Genomic DNA, 24,301 nt, shown 5'->3' with positions numbered 1-24,301 from the left:
GCCGGCATCAAGCGATACGATTGTACCGGGATTCGCACACCGAGGGAATCTCATTTTATTTGAGGAAATACCTACCTTAAACATATAGGTAATGGAAAGATAAAAATTTTATTTGCGTAGTTAGTGTTAGGATATAGTGCATGCCCGCACGAGTAGTTATCACCTACCAGTAAAACTTTGCCCAGCCCATACCGTGGGCTTGGAAGGCTAAGTGCTGAGACGTTATCCTCGACAAGGGGATGACATTTGGGCCCCACATTAAGTACGCGATCGAGCCGCGTTCCTACTCGGTCGACTCTACCACATGATCTGCGAGTAAAGTAAAGTGCCCCTTCATAACAAAGTGACACTCTACAAAACTTGTTTAGGTTCTGTCTACACTACACTTGCATAGATGACCTACCTATTCGCTCGCGAGGCCCGTACACACATTCACTCTCTTCAGGTCATCCAATCCAGGTTCTGCAGGATAGCCGTCGGAGCACCGTGGTATGTGAGATATGTATGTAGATCTTCACGACGACCTGAATCTAGTACCGATACTAAAGTGACAAAAACTAAAGTCTTCACATGTTTTGAATTTAAAATGAACATAAAGAAATGATTATCACTTTGTTCATCAGGTACTCAAGAAAAGTAACTTTATGTAACATGTAAAGTATATAAATCCCTTGTACATTCGAGTACTGAATTTTGTATTTAAGTGACCAAAGCCACAACCTCTTGGCTTGTGGCATTAGTTTGTTCTTCCATAAAAACTAAGCACTTAATTTACAGTGTTTTTTGGAAAGAAAAGAATATTATGAACAATCTAATGAGTTCATAATTCACCGCTTATATTTCGTAACCATAATATAATAAGACAGGGAGATCATCGCCAGGGCTGGGGGTTACCACAGTATCCTTCCAGTACAGTAAACACTGGATGTATGACAAACATAAATATGCTTTATTTATAAAATGCGTGTCTAGCAGTGTATGATACTAATATCTGAATCATAATACAAAGGCACTAATAAACAGTTATAATTTCAAATAAATATATTTGTTTAGTGTAGGCAAGAAAATAATTCTTTATGAAGTTACCGAAGTATACCGCATGACGTCAGTTAAACTTATCTTTATTATTTACACATGGCACAGTTAGCTATGTTACGAATCGAAGAAAATAGATATAATATTTCGTACATATTATAATATGAATCGTATTTTTGTTGTGAAGTCGGTCCGTTCTAATATTTTTATTACAGCGCCACCTAGTAATTGCTCGAGATTTCTCGAAATTCTAGAAAGAACTAAAGCTAAACAATCCTCAGAGAGAACAAACATTTTTAGGAAAAAAAGACGAATAAAATATTTTAATCTTTTCATGAAGTAACATAATATTTACTGGTGGTAGGACCTCTTGTGAGTCCGCACGGGTAGGTACCACCGCCCCGCCTATTTCTGCCGTGAAACAGTAATGCGTTTCGGTTTGAAGGGTGGGGCAGCCGTTGTGACTATACTGAGACCTTAGAACTATATCTCAAGGTGTGTGGCGCAATTACGTTGTAGATGTCTATGGGCTCCAGTAACCACTTAACACCAGGTGGGCTGTGAGCTCGTCCACACATCTAAGCAATAAAAAAATAAAAAAAAAACACAATAGGGCGGCGATGTCAACGACAAATCTTTTTTGGCAACAAATCGCGTAATTGATATTTAATATTTTTCATTATTAAAGCTAGTTGGTGTTTCACTGTAAGCCAATATGGGCAAAATATTCTCAATCACGTCTGGCAATCCCTAGTAATAAAATTTTTTTGTAGATTGCTGTTTTTGTTATTGCTTTTGGAGGCGATGATTTTAGAATTACAGTTATTAATATACATTTTAATTTTGGCTCAAACTTATAACCTTCGTATAATTAAAGAATAAGACCTATAATCCCAACGCATTATGTCTCAAAGCGGGTCGCAGAATTCATATTGCTATTTAAATGTACTTCGGTAACCACTGTATTCCAGATAAACTGTGAGTTTATTTGCTTGTATAAAACAAAAATGTTTGTATTCTCTGAAGTGCCCTCTGTTGACGAATAGCCGTAATATATTTAAAATTCTCGAAAATTCTCCACGTGTTTATATTTATTCGTCGATAGATGGCGCTTGATCCATATTAAAGTAAATTAACACTATAACAGTTATATACATACATACTAATTTTATACATTCCGTCAACAAAATATCGGGAATGGATTGTTGTTGTTCCATATTTTACATTTTGGCGCGGAGTTTGAGTTGCATATATAATTTAAATTAAATACAGGGCTGTTTTTAATTAAATCATATCCCGTGTGTATTGCGAGTTTCATAATGGACAAAAACATCGAACAAAGAGTGTTAAATTTTGCATCACTAATGAAATTTAGTGTATTGGGTCACTGAAAACGTTATAGAAGACTTAATCTTTATCAAAAACATCCGCTTATCAGTGGTAAAAAGCGTTCAAAAGTGGTCGAGATGAAAATATGGAAGATTCTTGCTCGCTCGCTCTGATAGATGTCTGCCACTAAAATTTATATCGCAACAGTGAACGAAGTAGTGACTCAAAATTCTCATTCAAGTTTGATTGAGAGAGCTGCCGAACTTTTTGTTTCTCACGAGTCGATCCATACCATTTTAATTAACCGCTAGGGTATGAAACAAGATACCGCCCGACTGATCCCAATAAACTTGAAATTTTTCCAAATACTCAATCACACGAGTTGCTGAGGACATATTAGAACGAGTCAATTACGTCCCCACATTCATGAAATGCGCATTGCTACGAGTGACGAGACGTGGGTTTGGGACGAATTTGACATGCAAACTAGTCAATAAGCTTCAGACCGGCGCGGCGCCTTCTAGCGGAACCTGAACCGTAACCGAAAGAACATCCCAAAGTCGATCAAAAATCAAAGTCATGTTAACTGTTTTCTTTAACAATTGCAGTGTTGTACTCTGGGAATTCACACTGGATGCTCAAACAGTAAGTAAATGAAGAATATTATTTGAACGATATGTGCCGTTTAAGAGAACAAATTCGACAAAAAGGGCAGATTTGTGGAAAGAAAGTTCTCGAAATTTTACACCACTATAATACGCCTTCACACAAGATCATCATTGTGAACAAATTTATTACCAAACACTCAACAAGTGCTATCTTGCAACCACCTTATTCGCCAGATATGGCCAGACATATCCGGCCGATTTCCTTCTTTTTCCCAAAACTCAAATTACCTCTTTGTGGTGCCCGCTCAATCAATCAACGAAACATAACAGAGAGCTGAACTCAATTCCCAAAAAAAAACATTTAAAAATATTTTGATGATTGGATTATTCGTGTGTTCGTTGAATTATGTGTATCGTTTCCGAAGGAGCATACTTTGAAGGTGTTCAAATAAAGGATGAATATCTAACATTTTGTGCATTAATGACCTTTTCCTGGTACTTTCTAGATAGAGTAGTATGCAATTTAATATTATAAATGCAAAAGTTGATTTGTTTGCTTCGCTGTTTTTATTGTTATTTATTGCTTAGATAGGTAGACAAGCTCACAGCCCACCTGGTGTTAAGTGGTTACTCGAGCCCATAGACATCTACAACGTAAATGCCGCCACCAGCCTTGAGATATAAGTTCTAAGGTCTCAAGTATAGTTTCAACGGCTGCCCCACCCTTCAAACCGAAACGCATTACTGCTTCATGGCAGAAATAAGCAGGGTGGTGGTACCTACCCGCGTGAACTCTCAAGACGTCCTACCACCAGTAAAAAGTCTTGTGAGTCACCAGTCTCGTGAGTCACCAGTCTCGTGAGTCACCAGTCTTGTGAGTCCGCACGGGCAGGTACCATCACAAAGTTCTTATAAATATCGCTCCGAACGACCTTCCAACATCCGGTCACCGTCCTCGTCAAACACGTCGCTTGCGACGAAGGGCTCGACGAGTGAATTAATAGACACAGCCCAATGAGTTTTTCGCCGGATCTTCTCAATGGGTCGCGTTTCCGATCCGGTGGTAGATTCTGCGAAGCACTGCTCTTTCTAGGGCCAGTGTTAGCAACACTTCCGGTTTGAGCCCCGTTAGCTCACCTACATGCTGGGGTCAAGCTGATATAGCCTCTCACGTCTATCAGCATAGGTAAGAAAAAAAAATCCAACATCATGTACGACCTTATCATTCCGCAACGACCCTGACGCGACGTACACAGCTCTCAGCCATATAGGAATCCTAAAATCGATACGTCGCCGAAGGGGAGGAGTCTAGTACTCCCCAGAACGATCCCTTCTCAAACTGTACTCTCTCTCAATAATATAGAAATTATTTTTATTGTTGTAGCTGGTGGACAAATAGGCTCACTTTCCCCCTCCTTATAAGTGGTTACCGAAGCACACAATCACAATTCTAAGGTAATTAGATATATTGTTTTTTTGGTTATTCACATGGCCTCCGTATGTAATACTTTGATGTCTGTGGTCTCATGAGATTGGTTAAAAAATATCAAAACAATTTATTTCGCAATTAATTAATTTTTTTATTCTATACACATTTTTCTGTAGTTTAAAAGGGATCGTCACGGTTGGGCCGCACTTAGAGCTCCCATGACATTGCCGATGTCCGTGACCCACAGTGACCACTTACTACCAGGCGAGTGACTGATCAGAATTGTCGTAAGTGTTGTTTTCCTTCTTCATGCTTCCTTCAACTCTTGTAAATGTAAACTGAAAACCTCGTAAGGTATTGTATGGATAGTTTTCATCGGCTGGTTCGTACCGCAGACACAAACATTTAGCTGATGAACTTTAAAAGTAACTAGTGGTCCCGCAGTAGTCGAAACTGGAGTTGTAACTTTGTACACTATTATGATTTTATTTTATACTTTTATAATCACAAAATTCGCCAAGGCCTATAAAAAAATATTAATGAAGACAAACAATATTTAATCTATTCTCAATTTGACAACAGACGTCAAGAACAAAAGTTTGACAATAAATAGTATGCATGCGTGTGTTTTTTTCGCCGAGTAACTAAGATGCGTCTGGTTCGTACGTTGGTCTTCTCTATCTTCCTGTACGGGGTGGAGACTTGGTGTCTCAGGAAAAAGGAACGCAAAAAGATTGAGGCGTTTGAAATGTATTGCTGGAGAAAGCTGCTACGCATTCCTTGGACAGCTATGAGAACCAATGTCTCCATCCTCGAAGAGCTGAAGGTCACCAAGCGCCTGCTAACTATGTACCAGGAAAGGATCCGGAGTTTCTTTGGGCACATAATGCGATCCTCATTGCACAGCCTGGAGAAACTCACAATTCTCGGACAGATGGGGGGAAGCGCGCTAGAGGAAGAGCGCCAGCTAGATGGGTTGACCAACTCAAGGAGGTGACTGGAGGCCAGATATGGGGAGCGGTACATATGGCGCAGAACCGGACCGAGTGGAGAAGATTGACATACAGTCACGATCCTCAGCATTGAAGGAACGACCAGAAAGAAAAGAAATGCGTGTGTGCGTCAAATACATGGTATGTAGTGTGTGTAGTGTTTTCTTTATTGATTTAATGTATCTTTTATGCATTATTTAAAAAAATATTAGCATTGTGCACTTCTTCTCTATATTCTCTATAAGTGTGGAAAATTTCATAATCCTCCGTCCGCGCAATTTTCGTAAAAAAGGATACAAAGTTTTTGCTTCACGTATTAATATATAGATTAACATGAAAATTATAAATGACATTAAAACTTTTTAGGACAACTGGCTGGAATCGTAGGTGGGAGCGTGCCTGCGCCGACGTCATGCGCAGTAAGCACTCGCGGCGGACCGGCATTTCTTTTCTGAAAAAGTTGGACGAAATATTTTAGCAATATGTCTTCTTTACTACCATATTTGATCGATGTAGAACGATCACGTATCTTCGAAGAGCCTCAACTGACTGTGGCATTGTTGCCTCAAGAATTGTTGTCGCTGTTGCGGCCAGAAATATCCAGGAGCCAATTTTCATGGAGGCAGCCAGGATTGCGTGAGGGAAGTTCGATTAAGAAGGATAAATCTAAATTCCAGATCAATTTGGACATTCAACACTTTTCTCCGGACGACATTACTGTGAAAATTGTCGATGGCTTCGTCGTCGTGGAAGCTCTTCACGAAGAAAAGCAGGATCAGCACGGCTGGGTGTCCCGTCGGTTCACACGACGCTGCCCGATACCCGAAGGCTGCGACACAGACGCCGTGGAATCCAGACTCTCTTCTGATGGAGTCCTAACTGTGTCCATGCCTTTACAGCGCCGAATCTCTAACGAGCGCAGAGTGCCCATCATACAAACTGGTCCTGTGAAGATATCCGATGAGCCGAAGCCAGAATGCGTTGATTCTATTGAAACGCCGCCAGCAAACGGAGAATAAGCTGTCACAGGCGCATCGCCAATTGCCAAGTGCAGTTTATGAATCTATTTATGTCGGCTTCTAAGTGCATTTAAAGTGTTTATTTCAATAATTCCTTTTAAAGCAGAATACTCATTTTAGTTTTTTTGTGCAATTCAATAAAGAGTTCCGTATGTGTGTGTGTTTGTTTTAATTAGTTTTATTGCGCATCGACATTAACTAATTCGAAATGAATTCATACTGGTACTTAAGTGGGCACGGAATCGTAACATGACTTGGGAAATGCAAAGGTTTCAAGTTGTTCCTTGTTCTTCCTCTAGGGATGCTATTGCACCATGTAGCCGAATTTGAGTCCTGGTCGAAATCAGTATCTATGTTAAATATATTACGCAGACGAGGTCTCACCGTATTGATTTATTGTCAAATGGTTAAAATAAATATTGTCAATTATAGTAGGTTTTATTGGCAGTAACAGGCCAACGAGCCCACTGAGTTTTTCGCCTGATCTTCTTAGTGGGTCGCGTTTCCTATCCGGTGGTAGATTCTTAGAAGCACTACTCTTGCTAGGGCCAGTGTTAGCAAAATCCTCAGATTAGAGCCCCGTGAACTCACCTACTTGCTCGGTTACGCTGGCATAGCCTCAAAGCTACCAGGCTAGGAAAAAAAATGTTGATAATTTGTATATTACGTAGGACATTGTATAAACTTATGTAAGATGATCTCCGACTCGACGCCCGTGTTGCCTGTGGTTATCATAGATTATTCATACATCAGTGCTGTTCCTACTTACAGATAACTAATTTACGTGTATTATCTGCTATCAGAATGCTCTGCTCAGAATCTGCTCAAAATCCAGGATCGAGACTTTCTCCCTCCACGTGTTATAAAGCAGCTGGCATTCACTTTCTGGCTCAAGAGCTAACAAGAGATCCGTGTGAAACAAGTCATGAATATAAATCGCTGAAACTATGAGAACAGTTATACAAAAAATAATAATTAAAAAAAACTAACAAAATACGCTTTTATAGAAAAACCAACTAATAAATAGAAAATAAATTTTAATAAATTTGAATTAAAAATAGTGTAAGAAAAAATTATTTTATTGTAAAAAAACCGTGGGGTGCTTTTCAGGATATTATCAAAACAACCCTTCTACTCATATCTGTTCATAAAATATTTATATAACTAATGATACCATGCACCCCACGCTTTTTTTTACAATAAAATATTTTTTCTTACACTATTTTAATTCAAATTTATTTTAAATTTTTAGTTCGTTTTTCTCTAAAAGCGTATTTTGTTAGTTTTTTTAAACTATTATTTATTTTTCATTTTTTAGTTTTTTTTTTTTTTTTTTTAATATTGAGCTGTCATCGTTCCTCAATAAGTATACCAAATTTCGAGTTAATCCGACGTTTTCAAGGGGGTCAACATCATGTTGAAAGATTCCGTTACAGACATACATACGTCTGAAGCTAATAAAAGCGTATTAAAAATTTATGGATAGTTTGTTATCTTGTACACCTCTCAGAACGATGTACCGATTACACAAGCAGGGGGCGTGTACATGGTTACTATTTGTTCTACAAATTTTACATTTCAATCATCTCAACTAGGATAGTGATTTAATTGAGACAACTTTTCCAATAATTATGTTTTAATTAAAATTTAATCATACCCAAAAACTGGTTTTCATTAAAAACAATACCCTCTCACCAGTTAAATAAAAGCTAAGTTAAATAAGGTTCATATATGTAAAATGTGTACATACTGTGCGTATGATAATCGACGGCCGTGTAGGTACTTGAAGATCAAAATAAAATAACAACAATTAACTATAGCACATTGTCGAATCTGTTAGTTCACTTTTCGTGAACTCACGTGACTTGTATGGTCTATTAGTAAAATATAGATTCTATAGATTAGGCATCGAAAATAAAGAGGTATGGGGTAAGTATTTGAGGGCGTCGCGACCTTGGGCGCACCACGCTACTTCAACCACGGTCAAAATCTCCAGGCGGCTACCAATCTTAATAAGGAAGCTCTTACCTGACACGTGTCGGAACCAACAGTTAAAGGACTAAGACTAAGTTAAAGGACAAGTAGACTAAGAAACGAAAAAATATTGACTGCATAAGTAATGCCCGGACGGTTCCGCCTGTCTGTCTGTCTGTCGGCCTCGCAACAGAAGGATCCGGTTCGAAGGGGCATGGCCGCTATTCATTAAAAAAAGCTCAACTTCTCGTGGTTTAGTTTTTTTTTATTGCTTAGATGGGTGGACGAGCTCACAGCCCACCTGGTGTTAAGTGGCAGCAGTTAGCCGGCAGCGTGCGCGTAGCGATCCCTATGGCTTCCGTTCACCACAAAACATCTGTGCCGTCGTGAGCTGGTTTACCAGTTCCATGCAATAAATAAATTAAACACGTATCGTACATCGTAGGTAACTTCTGTTATTAAAGAAACACGTTGACATAAAAATAAAACAATTTATTGAAAAAAGTTTACAAGTACCTCCTGCAGCACAGATCAGAATCAGTCTTAAAATAATCAAAATTACATTGGATAAATCCTACTACACAGCGACAGCTGAAGGCTCCTGAGATCCGACCTTCTTCATCACAGGACCAGTATGTGTTATTGGAACAATCTTTTCACCAGTCGAAGGTAAGGCTAGCACCTTAGGTGCAGTGACCGTCAGGACACCGTCAGAAGACAGCTTCGATTCCACCGTGTCTGGTAAACAGCCTTGTGGTAGCGCGTATCGTCTGATGAACTGTCTCGACACATACCCGTGCTGATCCTGCTTCTCCTCGTGTTTCCCTTCCACCACGACGTGTCCGTCGACTACCTTCACATTTATTTCATCCGGTGAAAAATGTTGTACGTCGATATTGACCTGAAACTTCTCGTCGTTGGATGTGATTTTAGAGCCCATCTCCTGAAGCGCCATTTGATTCATCGCCGAAGTCAGCTGCTCGATCGGTTTCATTACGTTTTCTATTTGTCGCAAAGTATTTTCCCAGGGTCTGTAAAACTGCGGTTCAAAGACGTCGCGAAATTGATTGTACGGAGACATTCTGTAGCGGTCACGATGCATCGATTGGTTGAAAGGCGACATCCTGTAGAAATCCTGCGGGCCGAAGAGTTCTCGATCCATCAGACGAAATGGTCTCTCCAAATCGTACACGTATGGCAAAATTGACATCGTTTTTTGTTAGTTCGCTACTAGTTCGTTTTATAAAATTCAAGCGCTTATCTCAGAGTATCTCTCAATAAACAACTGAATCAGGGTCGCGCAAGTCAGGTATTTATACGTATCCGATGCCACCGCCACCTATTGATGTTTAAAAGAATAAATTTCGAGATGTTTCCAAGTCCAGAATGAAACGACGCCATCTACATTATTCTTGCATTTTCTGGACGAACTTAGAAACTATACGGAAACACTCTTCATATTTTATTAAAGAGACATCTGTTGGCGAGTAGCAAAACTAAATCGTAAAATTGTTTTATTTGAACGAAATTCTATCAACGTGATTCCAATATTAGATATTATTAACCATAAAATTAAATGCACTGTTTCTCGATTCCACATCGAGCACATTAAATTATTAATATTCCTGACGTTTTACTGTACATCAAAATAGCGAGTTGTAGAAAAAAAAAATGACACATTTCGAAGAAGATCAGAAGATAATTGTTGATTGAATGTCCAATATTTAGTTTGAATTTTAATTCTAATTCCTGGGTTATCATGTTAGTGTCCTGTTAGAAGTAAATTGAAAGCCAGTGACCAACCTTTGACATGTCCTATTATGATAATAACAACAAATAATTACAGGGCGATACGGAATTTTCTTAGTCACAAAATCACATCTGTTAAATGTGAAGGTCGTGTAGTCGCCTGATGTCGCTCCGGACACCATCGTGTACACAAAATGAAAGCACTATAAAATAATCATATTTCCTGGTGCCACTGCTGTTTACTATTCGAGAAATACAACTCCATAATCCAGAGCACTAACTTCAATAAGGTCATGCGTCATGAGAATCGCCCCATCGTTGTTGCCGCTGACTACTCCCTGACTCAAGCTCACGCAGGAGTCAAGCAATTTCTACGCCTTATACACATCCTTACGGATCTATCCCATCCACTATCTCTACTATTAGACACGTACAGCTCTAGTATTAGGAGCAAGTTTTTTTTTTCCTACCTATGCTGATAGCCCTGAGAGGCTTCACCCCAGCAAGAGCAGTGCTTCGCAGAATCTACCACCAGATCGGAAACGCGACCCAGTGAGAGATCCGGCGAGAAGCTCAGTGGGCTGTGCCTATGAGTTAATTCGCCCGTCGAGCCCTTCGTCGCAAGCGACGGGCTTGACGAGGACGGTGACCGGTAGCAAGCTTAGGAACCTTGGTAACCCTACTCGGATTGGTTGCACGTTGAACTCCTTGCCGAGCTATCGACGGGCAACATATTTAAAAAAAATTATTAATTGATTTCGAAAAGTATTTTAACGGTCAGAGATGAAATATTATTGTACTCGTGTACGAATTATTGCACCGCGCTTAGAGCCCCGTGGGTACACCACCGTCGCGTCTTTCTACCACGCTTTTTTTAATTTCACCTGTATCTATACCTCTGTTTAAGTAACGGCATGTTTCAAGGTAAACTTACATCAACTTCAAAACACCCCGATATATGTAATTGAAAATTGGTACATATTTCAAATGCCCACCCCAATATAATAATTTATAGTCACGGACCAGTATGTACAACTCGCACTTTTAAAAAAATGTTCGGTTTGCTATGCAAAGTGTGTATTTTTTTGAGTTTTAAACAGAACATAATATCGTTTTAGTTTATAAATGTTCCTAGCAGTTTAATCATGCTGTATATAACGCACATCACAGTTAGGTCTAATGTCCTATAAAGGTTATCGGCAAAGAACTGTCTTCTTATTACGCTTCGGGTTTCTAAGAAACAAACATGAACTGTTTATTGTTATTTCATTTGTTATTTTTGTTTATAATAATTAGGTGTGTATTATTATTTCGTTTGCTCACTTTTACTAATATCGAGATGGCTAGAGGAATTCAGACTCCATCCGGTAGTATAATAACATTTTATTAAATACATACAATGTTACAGACTTGCACGCTTCAAACGTATTCTTCTAATTGAAATTGTGTAACTTCTATTTAGTGCGGGACGACGGCGGGAACAACTTTGTTTCCCTAAAGGTTTCAAATTCGGAGTAGCCACAGCGTCTTTCCAGGTCGAAGGAGCCTGGAACGTGTCTGGTAAGAAGCGGCGTTCATTATTTAATGTTAGTGTTGGACTAGACCACATTACGTCGACCCCGATCAAGTGACACCTGAGTGTATGTGTGCGTGACTACTGTAAAGTAACGGTGCTTTAGAATCTGAAGAGTACGATAGCTGTGAGTTATCACCGAAACACTGAGCTGAAGTTTCAGGGTGGCTCGGGCTTCGTATTGGGATATCTACCGGTACTGGCAACACACACACGTACCGGAAAGGTGATTACGTCGAAAAATAAAATAACATTTATCTTTACATTACATTGCTCATTAACACTTTTTTATTGAACAACTCTATTAGTTTATTGTATTATGCCTACAATATAACTTACCTAATCTTCGATCAATACTACTTATTGATCGAAGTACCTAATATATAACTTACTAAGATGCTACTCTGAGCATCTTAGTAAGTTATATATTAGGTTGTCTGAATCTGTGTCTGTTGAGAGAAACGCATTGTAGTACTAGGTGTGGAGTAATTAGAGTAAGGATCCTCATACATGAAAAGTTTTATTAAGGGCGTACAGGAACGAAAAAAGATTGGGAAGCACTGATCTATGCTAGTAAAAGTACATTACTACTACATTACATACTTTTTCCATCATAAAAGCATGACCGTCACAATTCGAAATCGACCGTAGCCTAATAGGTAATTTAGATGTCTGTGATATGGTTGTACCGTATAATGATAAGGTTCGCCGTTAATATGGTTGTCAAGATGAGTACATCTCGTCGCCCAAGGACCTCACCATTACCGATGTCGCCACCAAGTCGCTGCCTAAGCGCTTGCTGTGGAAATCTGTTTCTTGCTAATTAGAATACAGGTACAATCTTGGACCTCGATTTAAGCACCGAAGTTCTTTTACACACGTTTATTCCTTTTGTCTCAATCGACCAGGCAAAGGAGAGAGTATCTGGGACCGATACACCCACGAATACCCGGAACGTGTCTTCGACCACAGCAATGCGGATGTGGCAGCAGACTCTTATCATAATTTCCGACGTGACGTGGACCTCGTCACTGAACTGTCGTTGTCCTTCTACCGGTTCTCCGTGTCGTGGCCCAGGATACTGCCCACCGGATACAGCAAGTACTGGACTATTAGTATTCGTGATATAAAATAGATTGAGACGTCACGTACACTGAGAGGCGGTGTACTTACCTGACTAAACGCGCTATGCCCGGTACGTGGAAGCCGGCTGCGCGATCGAATCCTGCTAGTGCTACGGGTAGATGTGGATGAGTTACGACAGCATTAGAGAATACCAATCCATAAGTCGTATCTCGTGAATGCATTTCGAACTACAAGCAATGTTTTTGCCGCTGTAGGCTGTCGGACATACGGCCCTCAGGATGTTATGTACTCGCCGTCACTCTTGGACATCAGAAATACCAGGGGCACCCTCAAGTCGCTGCCTGCTGTATGTAGGTAATGGATACTGGTTACATTTAGGATAGTGGTTATTCCAGTTTTCTATTGGAAAAGGGATTTTTGTACGCATTGGGTATTAGTATCGTCGAGATGAAAAAATGTTTCTTTGCGAATTCTGTCATAGATGAAACTTGATTGAACGATAAACTAGCTTCACAATACCATAAATAATTTAAGAGCTACGAAGAAACCGATTAATCTAATATCACATACACACACATACACAGCTTCTTTGGATTTGGCATTATGTAACATTCCTTGTCTCCAGTTTAGTGAACGAAGACGGACTCCGGTACTACTCGGAACTAATTGATACTTTACACAAAAACAACATCAAACCGGTAGTCACTATTTACCACTGGGATTTGCCACAGAGCCTGCAGGACCTTGGCGGGTGGACCAATCCAATCATAGTAGATTACTTTGTGGACTACGCCAGGGTATGTTGAATATCGCTTTTTAATTAGCGTCGGTATGAGCTCACGACGTGTTATGTTCGCTTGTGAATTCAACCTCCATTGTTACGGCATACCGATATACTATTACTATGTGTTTAACCTTTGACTTTTAAGAGATATGTTAAATCCTAGATGGTCTAAATACTGATTCAGACTAGTTGAACGGTGGTCCTATGTGCTTAGTGCGAGTTTTTTAACGTTGTCGATAGCTTAAAAGTTAACCCAATTTTGTACGCAGAACAGCGCCCCTAACGGCAAACGTAGGCAAGCGATCCCATTCCATACAAATATGAGATAACTTTTACGCTATTGAGAACGTTAAAAAGCTCGCACAAAACACACTGATGTATTGATATGAGCCAGTTACTGTTCACAACGTTCGGCGATCGCGTCGGCGTCTGGATAACGTTCAACGAGCCGCTGTCGTTCTGCGGCGCGGGGTACGGCGGGGGGGACGCGCCCGGCGCGGGGCCCGCCGGCTCCGGCCTGCAGGACTACCTCTGCACTCACCACACGCTATTGGCACACGCAGCCGTCTACCGCCTTTATAAAGAACACTTTCAGGATAAACAGAAAGGTGCGCTAGTCTCATTTAAAATACAATTTTTAATAGACAGTTGAAATGACGTCCCGGTGTGGCAATTGCAACAGTTCCATAGACACAGCCCACTGAGTTTCTCGCCGAATTTTCTCAGTGGGTCGCGGTTCCGATCCGTTGGTAGATTCTGCCAAGCATTGCTCTTGCTAGGTCTAGTATCAGCAAATTCTCTCAGCTTGAACCCGTGAGCTCACCTACCCGACCGGGCGTAGCTGGAATAGCCTCTTTGACTAACAGCGAATAGATAGGGAAAAAAGCAATTACCCGAACCCAGTATTTCATGATTTGTGTTGTCCATTGAGGGGTGGGTTGGCGCGCCGCGCTCTTACCGTCTGTTGCCGAGGATGTTATGCAACACACACAGTTGACGCGATCCAATCGAGTGTCGTCGACGCACGTACCTAAAGGTCAAGATACCAACGAACAAGCCGTCTACCGCTGTGGGTGCTTGCGAGCGTCATCGGGCTACGGACTCACACTACGGTCACTATTTACTGCCAAGGACTATTCTCAAGTTTCGCTTGAAAAAGACAGCATAACGTTAGGGAGGTAACACTAAATCCACACAAATTTTAACATTCTAAAATTAAAAAAGTACATTTTTTGCTTGTTAGGTTTCATTTATTACGTTAGGTATATATTTGGCAGGAAAGATCGGTATTACGTTAGACTTTTCCTGGTTGGAAGCTGCTACTACTTCGCAGGAAGACCAGAAGGCTGCAGAGACTGCCAGACAATTTATGGTTAGTACTCCTACTTTAACTTTGAAAACTCCTTATACTTTGTGTTAAATTGGTATCCTTCGAGGAATGTCTAGTTGAAAAATGAGAATAGATTAATAATATCCGTCATTCATTCACAGTTTATAAGCCCTAAGTGATGATAGCAGCGAATATGTATTGTTTTCAGTTCGGCTGGTTCGCGCACCCTATTTTCTCCTCATCCGGCGACTACCCCGCAGAGATGAAAAGCCGGGTGGCGTATGTATCGAGGAAGCAAGGGTTTCCGCGCTCCCGTCTCCCAACCTTCACTCCGCAGCAGATTCAGCGACTAAAGGGGGCCAGTGACTTTCTCGGTCTGAACCACTACACGACATACTTGGTGCGTACAGGCCTATTTTTCGTACCGTTTTTTTCTTAAGAATTCGAATAGAAAAGGAGAATTAACTATTCTAATTAACAGAAGATGCCTACTGAGTTTCTTGCCAGATCTCCTTCGATAAATAAAATCTTTCAATAACTACCCGATCAGTCGATACCTACCTCTGTCATTTAGGATAAGATGTCCGGTATATTAATGTCGAACGATGCCTCTCCGCCGCGGCGCAGGGTTCGCGTCCCACAGACGAATGGCAATTTTTCTAATGCATTACTTACTTGACATATGTCCACGAATGCCTTCCAAACATAGACAAAATGAAGGAACGTCAGTTATTTCTTCCTACTACTTCATAAAAATACAGTCTTCATGTTCTGAGATGTTCATCATCTGACCTAATTAGACCGCTTTAAGACTTTTTTGAATGTGTCTAATGTTTCTATAATGAAGAGGAGCTCACGGTCCACTCGGTGATAAGTGTTTACCGCAGCCTAAAGACGTCCCAGAGTATCTGTAGTACTGCTTCGCAAATTAGTAGGCCGGATCGTCACTCGCCAGAACAACTCATACAAGCTGTTTGAGAGAGTCTTATTAGAGTATAGATCGGTTTTGTACATCCTCAGGTAAATCAAGGTAGCGGCGAGATCCACACTCAACCGTCTTTCGGTGACGACATGGGAGTGGTCATTTCACAGAAAGACGAGTGGCCCAGAACTAACTCTACTTGGCTTAGAGTGAGTATCCGCACGCGCAGTGCGAAATAAGGAAATGCAGGGAAGAAGGAAACCCGCCTGGGCATTGTAGAATCGCATATAAATATAAACACCTGCCGGTCGATTCTGGTGAGCACTAGGCAAGACTTGGGAGCGAAGTGTTCCATTGCAGAAGACTCACATTACATCGTTTTGACCGCAGGTAGTGCCGTGGGGTTTCAGAAAATCATTAAACTGGGTGAAAGACAACTACAACAACCCTACAGTGTTGATAACGGAGAACGGCGTGTCCCAGGCGGCAGGGCTGCGCGATACGAAGCGAGTGAGCTACATCGACGTGTACCTACGAGCGCTCAGCGACGCTATATACAAAGACGGATGCTCGGTCACCGGATATACATATTGGAGTTTACTCGATAACTATGAATGGATGAGGGGATTCTCGTGAGTATCGCTGGTGCGAGTCAAATTAACGATAAAAGAATAACAACGAGTAATAAACTTCACCCGCAAACACTTTTAATTTCAATATAACTCCAAGAGGGGCGAGCTGTGAACCCTCACTGATAAGTGGACACCCCGCCACGCCTCATTCTGCCACAAAGAAGTAATTTGTGTTGGGAGCGAGGCAGTCATTGTATCATAGAACTGAGACTTAGACCTCATGTATTGAGGTGGGTGCGATATTTATGTTGTTGATGTCTATGGGCTCTGCCATTTAACACTATGTGGGCCGTGAGCTTGGTCAGCACTTATCTCCTGATGGTTGTCTCTTCCAGGGAGCGCTTCGGCCTGTTCGAAGTCAACTATGGCAGCCCCGCCAGGACGCGCACCGCGCGACTGTCGAGCGACTACTACGGCAGCGTCGCCCGCACCGGCTGCCTGCCCAAGCACTATGATAGCTTTTTCAATTAAAAATCCCTTACGCCTTCTTGCCCGGGACGAGGCGCCCGTAGCACCCCAGCCCTGTTCACGCCGCGTACGTGTAATGCTACCTAAAATCCTACTGTCGCTGTATTCCGCACCGACTCGATCAACACTCTTATGAAAATATTTCAATAAAAAAGACAATTTAAAAAAAAACAACATTTATTTCGAGAGAAAACTCATTATTTAATATACTTATTACTAGACATTTGGAAGACTTCCTTAATTATAAAATTCGCTGCAAGTTTAGTCCGCACGTTCGTTGTATCGTCCTGTGTAGGGTCGCGTGCGGCGGCGGCGGCGGCGCGCGGCAGACTGGCGCCGGGCGACGCGTCCCGACACGCGGCCGGCCCGGCGCGGGTCAGTGACCCCGCGAGCGTGTCGCTTATATTCATTAACAGTTGCACTTTGGGAATGTGTTCAATAAATACTTAAGCTAATGGTCTTGATTGTTCCCGCAGCAGTCCTTGGGCCGCAGCGATAATAAGGCACGTCGTGACCTTTCATAAACTCTATAAATTGTCCGAACCGATAATTGTAATGTTTTCATTTAATAAATGATTAAGGTTTACTACCGCGTTTTGGATATTAGCTACAATTTAATAAATACCTACTAAATTCGTTAGTATTATCATCATTACCAAAACAGGAATTTTATGACTAAAATAAATATAAACTTTATATTATTTGTAAATAGATAATACTCGCAATCATATGAGCAGCGTGGAGCGGCGCCTGCCGCGGGGGAGGGGGGCGCACCACGCGATTAACTGCATTGTCTTATTATGATCTAGTGCTCGCAGTGTTACACAACCTTCAGATATGTGTTTGCGGATTCAGAGACGTCCTGTTCCTTAAATACTTCGAGTTGATTGGAAGTGACGACGTAATGGAGATTGAAAACATTAGAAACTAGAATAATTCGGAACACGAGGGTGGGACGTGTCGGATCCCGGGGGGCGTCAGGCCTGGGGCACCTTGCATTGGCTGCACTGCTCCATGCCGTCGCTGAACTCTTCGATCTGGAGGGTCATCTCGAAGAAGTTGTACTTCTCGTGGACGAGACGGGTCGCCTCTTCCAAGACTTTCTGCGGGCTGACTCCGCTACCTGCGCGTCAGAGGAGGCGGTGAGGGCGGTGAGGGCGGCGGGGTGTGGTTGGTTGGGGGGGGCGGGTGCGGTACGTACGGATGGCGAGGTGCGCGGAGAGCGCGGGCTTGTCGAGCGTGAGCGCCCACATGCGCACGTTGTGGATGCGCAGCACGCCCGGCAGCGCCAGGAACGTGTCCGCCACCTCCTGCAGACACAAGGGACAACCGTAACTATTTCATTTCATACAAAAAATTATAGATAGGTATATTTTTTAAAGATTTATAGCCCGATAACGAGACCTTTAAGCCATATCTTATTTCTTTTTAAACTCTGTTATTTGAATAATGATAGAAAGCGAAATGAGATTAGTTGATTAATTTTACGCTTTAATTAATTGGGGTGAAATAATATCTTGGCCAATTGGTGATTATTTACTGAGACATCCTGGTGTTCCGGCGAAGAACTCCTGTAGACATTTAACCAATGAAAACAAACCAGAGAAATTTGTATTAAATGTGGAGGCTTTTTTAAATCACGAATAAGGTTATTCGACAGAGAACTAAAGTCATCGACATAGCTCAAAGAGTCAGCAAGCTGAAGCGGCAGTGGGCTGGCCATAGATGCTGTAGAACTGACTGAGACTGGGCTGAAGATCATGATGATGATGATGCTTTTGTAAATCATGGTGAAATCACTAAATTTTCACTTAGGCCATGGGACTGTAGACGGGGCGAGTGGGAACCTAAGCAACCAAAGGCCAAGTCACTCGACAAGTCGCCTCCCAGTCTCAGGAGTCTAATCTCTGTTGAACTCCCCGACAAGTCCCGGGCAGTCCGCGGATGGAGAGAGAGCACTTCTTGCCTTTCCTAATCTTCCCATTTCCCGGATCAGATCAGAAAGAGGAAAATCGTTTCCGTACATTGCTTAGATATTGAGCGAAATGTTAATTTTTTTTTTTTTAAACAATCACGCCACGTTAACTGGTCCCGTGATAAGTTCGTAAAGAACTTGTGTTACAGGTACCAGATAACGGATATAAATGTAAGGTTTTTATTATACACATACATATATTTAATATACATCCATAACCCTGGAAAAGACATTTATATTTATCATACAAATATCTTCCCTTGGCGGGATTCGAACCCGCGACCCCCTTGTGTAGTGACCATGTCACTTACCACTACACCAGACGGCCGTTAAAGCAGATGTCATCTCTAACAGTAACTAAAAACTAACCTGGAAGTCCAGCCCTCGGGGGGAGCCCTCCATCAGCACAAGAAGCGCGTCTTTGATGATATTGAAGGTCGTGATGAGAACCAGGATGGAAAACAGGAACGTGCAGATCGGGTCCATGAGGATCCAACTCGGCTGCAAATTTCAAAATTCAATTCGCTTCAAGTGCAGACATATTAATAGACTTCAGTCGCGTCAGGGACGACGGTAAAAGCATTCATTCTGAACTTATCCTATCGCCATTTCAAATAAACGAAAAACTTACATTTTATTAGCGCTTTTGTCCGAAGTGCAATGGAACGCAAATTAAAACGAGACGATGAGCGAGTCAATGACCCCACATTCTGTTTGACTTTCATTGCGGACTCACGAAATATTACTTTACCAACACGTAAATATATGTTCATTTAGTTCTTTGCGTCAAGAAAAGGTACTTTATTGACTTTTCGCTTTTAATAAAGGTAAAATACTAAGAATATAAATATAAAACCAGCAAACGGCTCACCTGGTGTTATGTGATTAAAACAACAATCTTGTTTTAATCCTATAATACAAGGCTACTCCGCTATACAAACCGCATTACTGCTTCACGACAGAAATAGGCAGGGAGGTCGTATCTACCCGCGCGGGCTCACAGCCAGTAGTTACGTGAAGTATAACTTTTGCAGGTTTGATTTTTATTGCACAATATTGTGCCTGCACCGCGGGGGTCACTCGTGTACATAAACGCGGGCGTTGGTACCTCGAAGTAGATGACGATGGCGGCGACGAGCACGCCGAAGCTCTGCAGGAAGTCTCCGAGCACGTGGATGAAGGCGGCGCGCACGTTGATGTTCTCCGCGCGCGCCGCCCCCCCGGCCCCCGCCTCCGCGCCCGCCACCTCCTGCGCGCCCACACAATTGCACGTTTATACACAAGTGGGCGGGGTATGGCAAGTCATAACAATTATACGCCCATAGACGTCTTGGACTTCATGTGAAAGCTAAAACTTTTTTTTCCCATCTATGCTGTTAGCCTTGAGAGGCTATATCAGCTTTACCCTAGCGTGTAGGTGAACTCTCGGGGCTCAAACCAGGAGATGTTGCTAACACTGGCCCTAGTAAGAGCAGTGCTTCGCAGAATCTATCACCGGATCGGAAACGCGACCCACTGAGAAGATCCGGCGAGAAACTCGGTTGGCTGTATCTATGGGTTAATTTACTCGTCGAGCCCTTCGTCGCAAGCGACAGGTTTGAGTAGGGCGGTGACCAGTGCTTAAGGTACTACATGACCAATTTCCTTTTAACGACAATGAAATCCCACACCGGCTTCCGATATTGTTACACTGACCGATAGCATCGCTAATAGGACGACATTAGACATCTTCAAATATCAGAATCATAACACACACACACACACATATCACACTGTTCATGATCAGCAACACTTCGAATAAATAAATAAATATTAGCGGCAGTCTACTTACACATTCTAATTTCAATAGCTACAGTGAAATAATTGTTAGTATTGGCCCCGCGGGTGCGGGTGGAACACTCCCAATGTCCATCACTTTGTTTTAATTAAACAATTTCTTTTAGTTTTCCGTTATAACACAGAGCACAGGGCACTATCGGATGGTGTGGTGTACAGTGCACTTAATTCTATCTCTATCGAGTGTTTATCGATATTTCTCAGTTTGCTATGTGCTGAAACACCAAGGTTGCTTTGTAATCTCTCATATTTAATATAGGCTTTAGCACTGGCTGCAAAGCTATCCCGGGCCTAGTGACACTCGGGGGTTCATCGTTTAAGCAGACACAATTCAGACTCCAACTCTCCAAAATCCAGAATCAATAAAAAAACCTATAACAAAAACATATTCACCCTGTTGTTGAGGACGGGGTTGCTGGGTCCGTGCGAGTGTCCATGGGCTCCTCCCCCGTGCGAGTGCCCGTGCTGGTGCAGAGTCAGGCCCATGCTGGAACACATCACATGGCGACGATAGCAGCACTCGTAAATATGGATATTAATGAATGTCTATTGTAAGTAAGTATTAGAAAGGAGAAGTGAAACTTCTATAATTTGTTGTTATAGTGTTAAAAACAATCCAATGTTGAACTTAAATGGCTCACACTAGGCGATTTACTTCTTTTGGTACAAAAACAATTACACACGAAACACGAAAGATACACCCCGGTTCAATTTGTCTGTCATGACATTTGACATTGAAGCATGACATTTTCACCGAACTGTAATTTCGACCACGAGCAGAGTATTCCCGGGTCCTGAGGTCACAAGTTCACACCCTAAGTAAATACAGTCTTGATATTTACATTTCAATTATAATAGTAATATATAATTAATCAGCTCGTACAGTACAGCTGTACAAACGGACGGGCGCCGCCGCTTGAACGTTTACGAATTGCATAGTCTTTCTGCCAATACATAATATATCCACTCCCTCACTATATGGCGCCGTGCACAGTAGACGAGTGAGTACTCACACGAGGTTGACGGCGACGCCGACGGCGGAGGTGATGAGCATGACGGTGGCGTCGATGTTGAAGTCCTGGTAGAGCACCCGCTGCACGGCGAGGTACACCAGCACGCCCGTCACCACCCAGATGAGCAGCACCGACGTCAGCGCGCCGATCACCTCCGCGCGGTACCACCCGAACGACATCCTGCCGCCGACACGCACCGGGGGCCGTTACACACGCGCCGACACCCGGGGGCCAGCCGACACCCGGGGGCCAGCCGCGACACCCGGGGGCCAGCCGACATCCGGGGCCAGCCGACACCCGGAGCCGGGAGCCAGTTACTTTTCAGTAATCACTCATTGGCTAGGTACTCTTAATATATATTTAAATGTTTAGTTGTAGCTTCTGGTGTAAGTGGAAGAGTTCACGCCTCGCCTGGTTTTAAGTGATTTAAAATTGACTAGAAAAACAGGCTCAACCACTTAAAGTAACTAATAATTATACAAATATAAAAAAGTATAGTACGTATTCATTTCATTAGACAATGATTTTTAAATTACTGTAGCTGTCCGTGGACATGTTAAGTACATATTGATTTACAAGGAATGTTAGCGGGAATCTGTCTGCTGTTATCGCCAACATATTATACACACGAAACTCAAATTTATATCAAATACCTTTATTTTCTTTACCAACTACACAAAAATAATTAGTTCTACTATTTGTACGGAAATCTTTATGTGTATAATAATATGTATTAGTAGTAAGCCGCGTCGAGCTACGCCTCTAAGGCAGGGACCACTGCAATCAGCCGACGGACCCGGGTGCAAACCTATTCGTTTCTACTAACAGTTTTTTTTAGTACAATAATTTGAAGATTGACCGTTATATTTGATACAAATTTAATTTGAAATGTTCACCATGTCACAGCTTACCGTGTGGAGTAACGAAAATGGATAGAATACAAAATGAATAGGAATGAAGGTTAGAGGAAGTCTGAAAGTGGCAACTGTGATAAAGAAACTGAGAAGTGCGCGTTTGGGATGGTATGGACGTGTGACGAAACGAAATTACAATGAGGTTGTTAAGAGAATTTTAACTATGAATGGGTAGCACTTTAGACGAAAGAACCTGGCTAGACCAAAGAAAAAATTGATGGATGGCGTGAAGGACTATATGTGTAAGAGGAGAACGAGCGAAGAAATAGTATATGATAGAGAAGTATGGAAGGACCCCAGATGACTGGGAGAAGGGCAGGAGAATAATGATGCACAGCTTACCGTCTGGTGGCGGGTCTGTTAGCGACCCATAGCGAGAACAAGGATATCATGAAGCTGGCGAAGTCGGTGAGCAGGTGCGCGGCGTCGGTCGCTATCGCTAAGCTGTTGGACAAGTACCCGCCTGGCGCATGGAAACAAAATGCATGCACACGTTTAGTTGTCTCCTGCAAGCTGATTCTGAATTGCTACAAAAACTGCAATGGACGATCTATGTGCTTAGTGCCAGTTTTTTAACGTTCTCGATAGCGTAAAAGTTAACTCAAATTAGTATGCAGTTGGAACAGCGGCAAGCGTAGGCTAACGTTCCAACTGCATACAAATTTGAATTTACTTTTACGCTATTGAGAACGTTAAAAACTTGGACTAAGCACACGGGTCAGGAAACCTTTAGCAGAGTGAGGTGTGTGAGCAAGAGTCATTCTATGCCTTGTGGATCTACGAAACGGAAGTAGTGATGAAGTGATGTGGCTGCGTTCAGCTTGTTTACACACATTTTTGAATGCTAACTTAAAACGTCATTAACACGTTTTTGCATCTTAATTTCCTATTAATGTAAGTATTCAACAATGAAAGATATCGTCAGATAAATCGTGAGGAACGTATATCGAATTCGTGGCACATGTAATGCGCCCCTCTCGCACGTGTTTAGATGCCATTGTTGGGAAACAATGTTTTTCCAAAGTGTTTCCCGAGCGCTATGACATATTCATCTTCAAACGAGGCTTGTGGAGAGTACTTAACGGTAGGCAGCGGCTTGGCTCTGCTCCTGGCATTGCTGGAGTCCATGGGCGACGGTAACAAGTTACCATCAGGTGGGCCGTATGCTCGTCTGCCTACAAGGGCAGTAATAAAAAGAAACAGCTAATACTAGTAACTTCAATAAATTCGGGTTCCAAGCTATGGGTTATGACTGAAATGTATTGTTCCACTCACCTACTATTTCCCCTATCATGAATATGACGCACAGCACGCTGGCCACGATGAGTTTCCTTCTCGCTCTCTTGTCTATCTCTTCGTTTCGCGATCTGTGACAATGCCCTGGAAGGAATATACCATTTACGTCAAATTTAAAACGTCACGATAGGTGAGAAGCGCGGTGTTGTCAATTGACTACACTGTGAGTAATGCTGGGAGGAAGTATAATACAGCAGATGAACACTGTTTATGCGTTAACTATCTATCTATATATTAATACGTGAAGGAAAAACTTTTATTACCTTTTTACGAGAATTGCGCGGACGGAGGAGTATGAAATTTCCACACTTATAGAGAATATAGAGAAGTGCACAAT

At 42.0% G+C, this 24,301-nt stretch overlaps 4 protein-coding genes across 6 annotated transcripts in view; 2 read left to right on the top strand and 2 right to left on the bottom strand.

Moving 5' to 3' along the window:
• The first annotated feature begins 2,554 nt into the window (after positions 1-2,554).
• Positions 2,555-6,570, top strand: LOC101736792 (alpha-crystallin A chain). The gene is made up of 2 exons (XM_004923806.5): positions 2,555-5,534; positions 5,760-6,570. The coding sequence occupies exon 2, from the start codon at positions 5,876-5,878 to the stop codon at positions 6,410-6,412; it is 537 nt and encodes a 178-aa protein (XP_004923863.1). The 5' UTR covers positions 2,555-5,534; positions 5,760-5,875; the 3' UTR covers positions 6,413-6,570.
• A 2,293-nt stretch (positions 6,571-8,863) lies between these two features.
• Positions 8,864-10,053, bottom strand: LOC101736652 (protein lethal(2)essential for life). The gene has a single exon (XM_004923805.4). The coding sequence runs from the start codon at positions 9,594-9,596 to the stop codon at positions 8,964-8,966; it is 633 nt and encodes a 210-aa protein (XP_004923862.1). The 5' UTR covers positions 9,597-10,053; the 3' UTR covers positions 8,864-8,963.
• Positions 10,054-10,195: 142 nt separating this feature from the next.
• LOC101737145 (myrosinase 1) lies at positions 10,196-17,101 on the top strand. Its single transcript, XM_004923809.5, has 10 exons — positions 10,196-11,431; positions 11,598-11,695; positions 12,617-12,809; positions 13,420-13,591; positions 13,973-14,186; positions 14,856-14,950; positions 15,117-15,308; positions 15,929-16,039; positions 16,221-16,462; positions 16,798-17,101. Exons 1-10 carry the CDS (start codon positions 11,382-11,384, stop codon positions 16,931-16,933), a joined length of 1,503 nt encoding a protein of 500 aa, XP_004923866.1. The 5' UTR covers positions 10,196-11,381; the 3' UTR covers positions 16,934-17,101.
• LOC101736920 (proton-coupled zinc antiporter SLC30A2) overlaps positions 17,090-24,301 on the bottom strand; it is a 29,949-nt gene continuing 22,737 nt past the window's right edge. For all 3 annotated transcript variants that reach the window (XM_038010943.2, XM_038010942.2, XM_038010944.2), the window contains exons 3-10: positions 23,944-24,048; positions 23,011-23,131; positions 21,755-21,934; positions 21,135-21,228; positions 20,014-20,154; positions 19,275-19,406; positions 18,132-18,240; positions 17,090-18,053 (exon numbers count right to left, since the gene is read on the bottom strand). In XM_038010943.2, the coding sequence (XP_037866871.1) occupies positions 17,908-18,053; positions 18,132-18,240; positions 19,275-19,406; positions 20,014-20,154; positions 21,135-21,228; positions 21,755-21,934; positions 23,011-23,131; positions 23,944-24,048 (1,028 nt within the window). In that variant the 3' untranslated portion in view covers positions 17,090-17,907. The remainder of the gene's footprint in view (positions 18,054-18,131; positions 18,241-19,274; positions 19,407-20,013; positions 20,155-21,134; positions 21,229-21,754; positions 21,935-23,010; positions 23,132-23,943; positions 24,049-24,301) is intronic.

The sequence above is a fragment of the Bombyx mori genome, chromosome 5 (assembly GCF_030269925.1).
Source record: "Bombyx mori chromosome 5, ASM3026992v2".
Taxonomy (NCBI): domain Eukaryota; kingdom Metazoa; phylum Arthropoda; class Insecta; order Lepidoptera; family Bombycidae; genus Bombyx; species Bombyx mori.
Note: the sequence above shows the minus strand (reverse complement) of the source record. Positions and strands in the feature narration are given on the sequence as shown.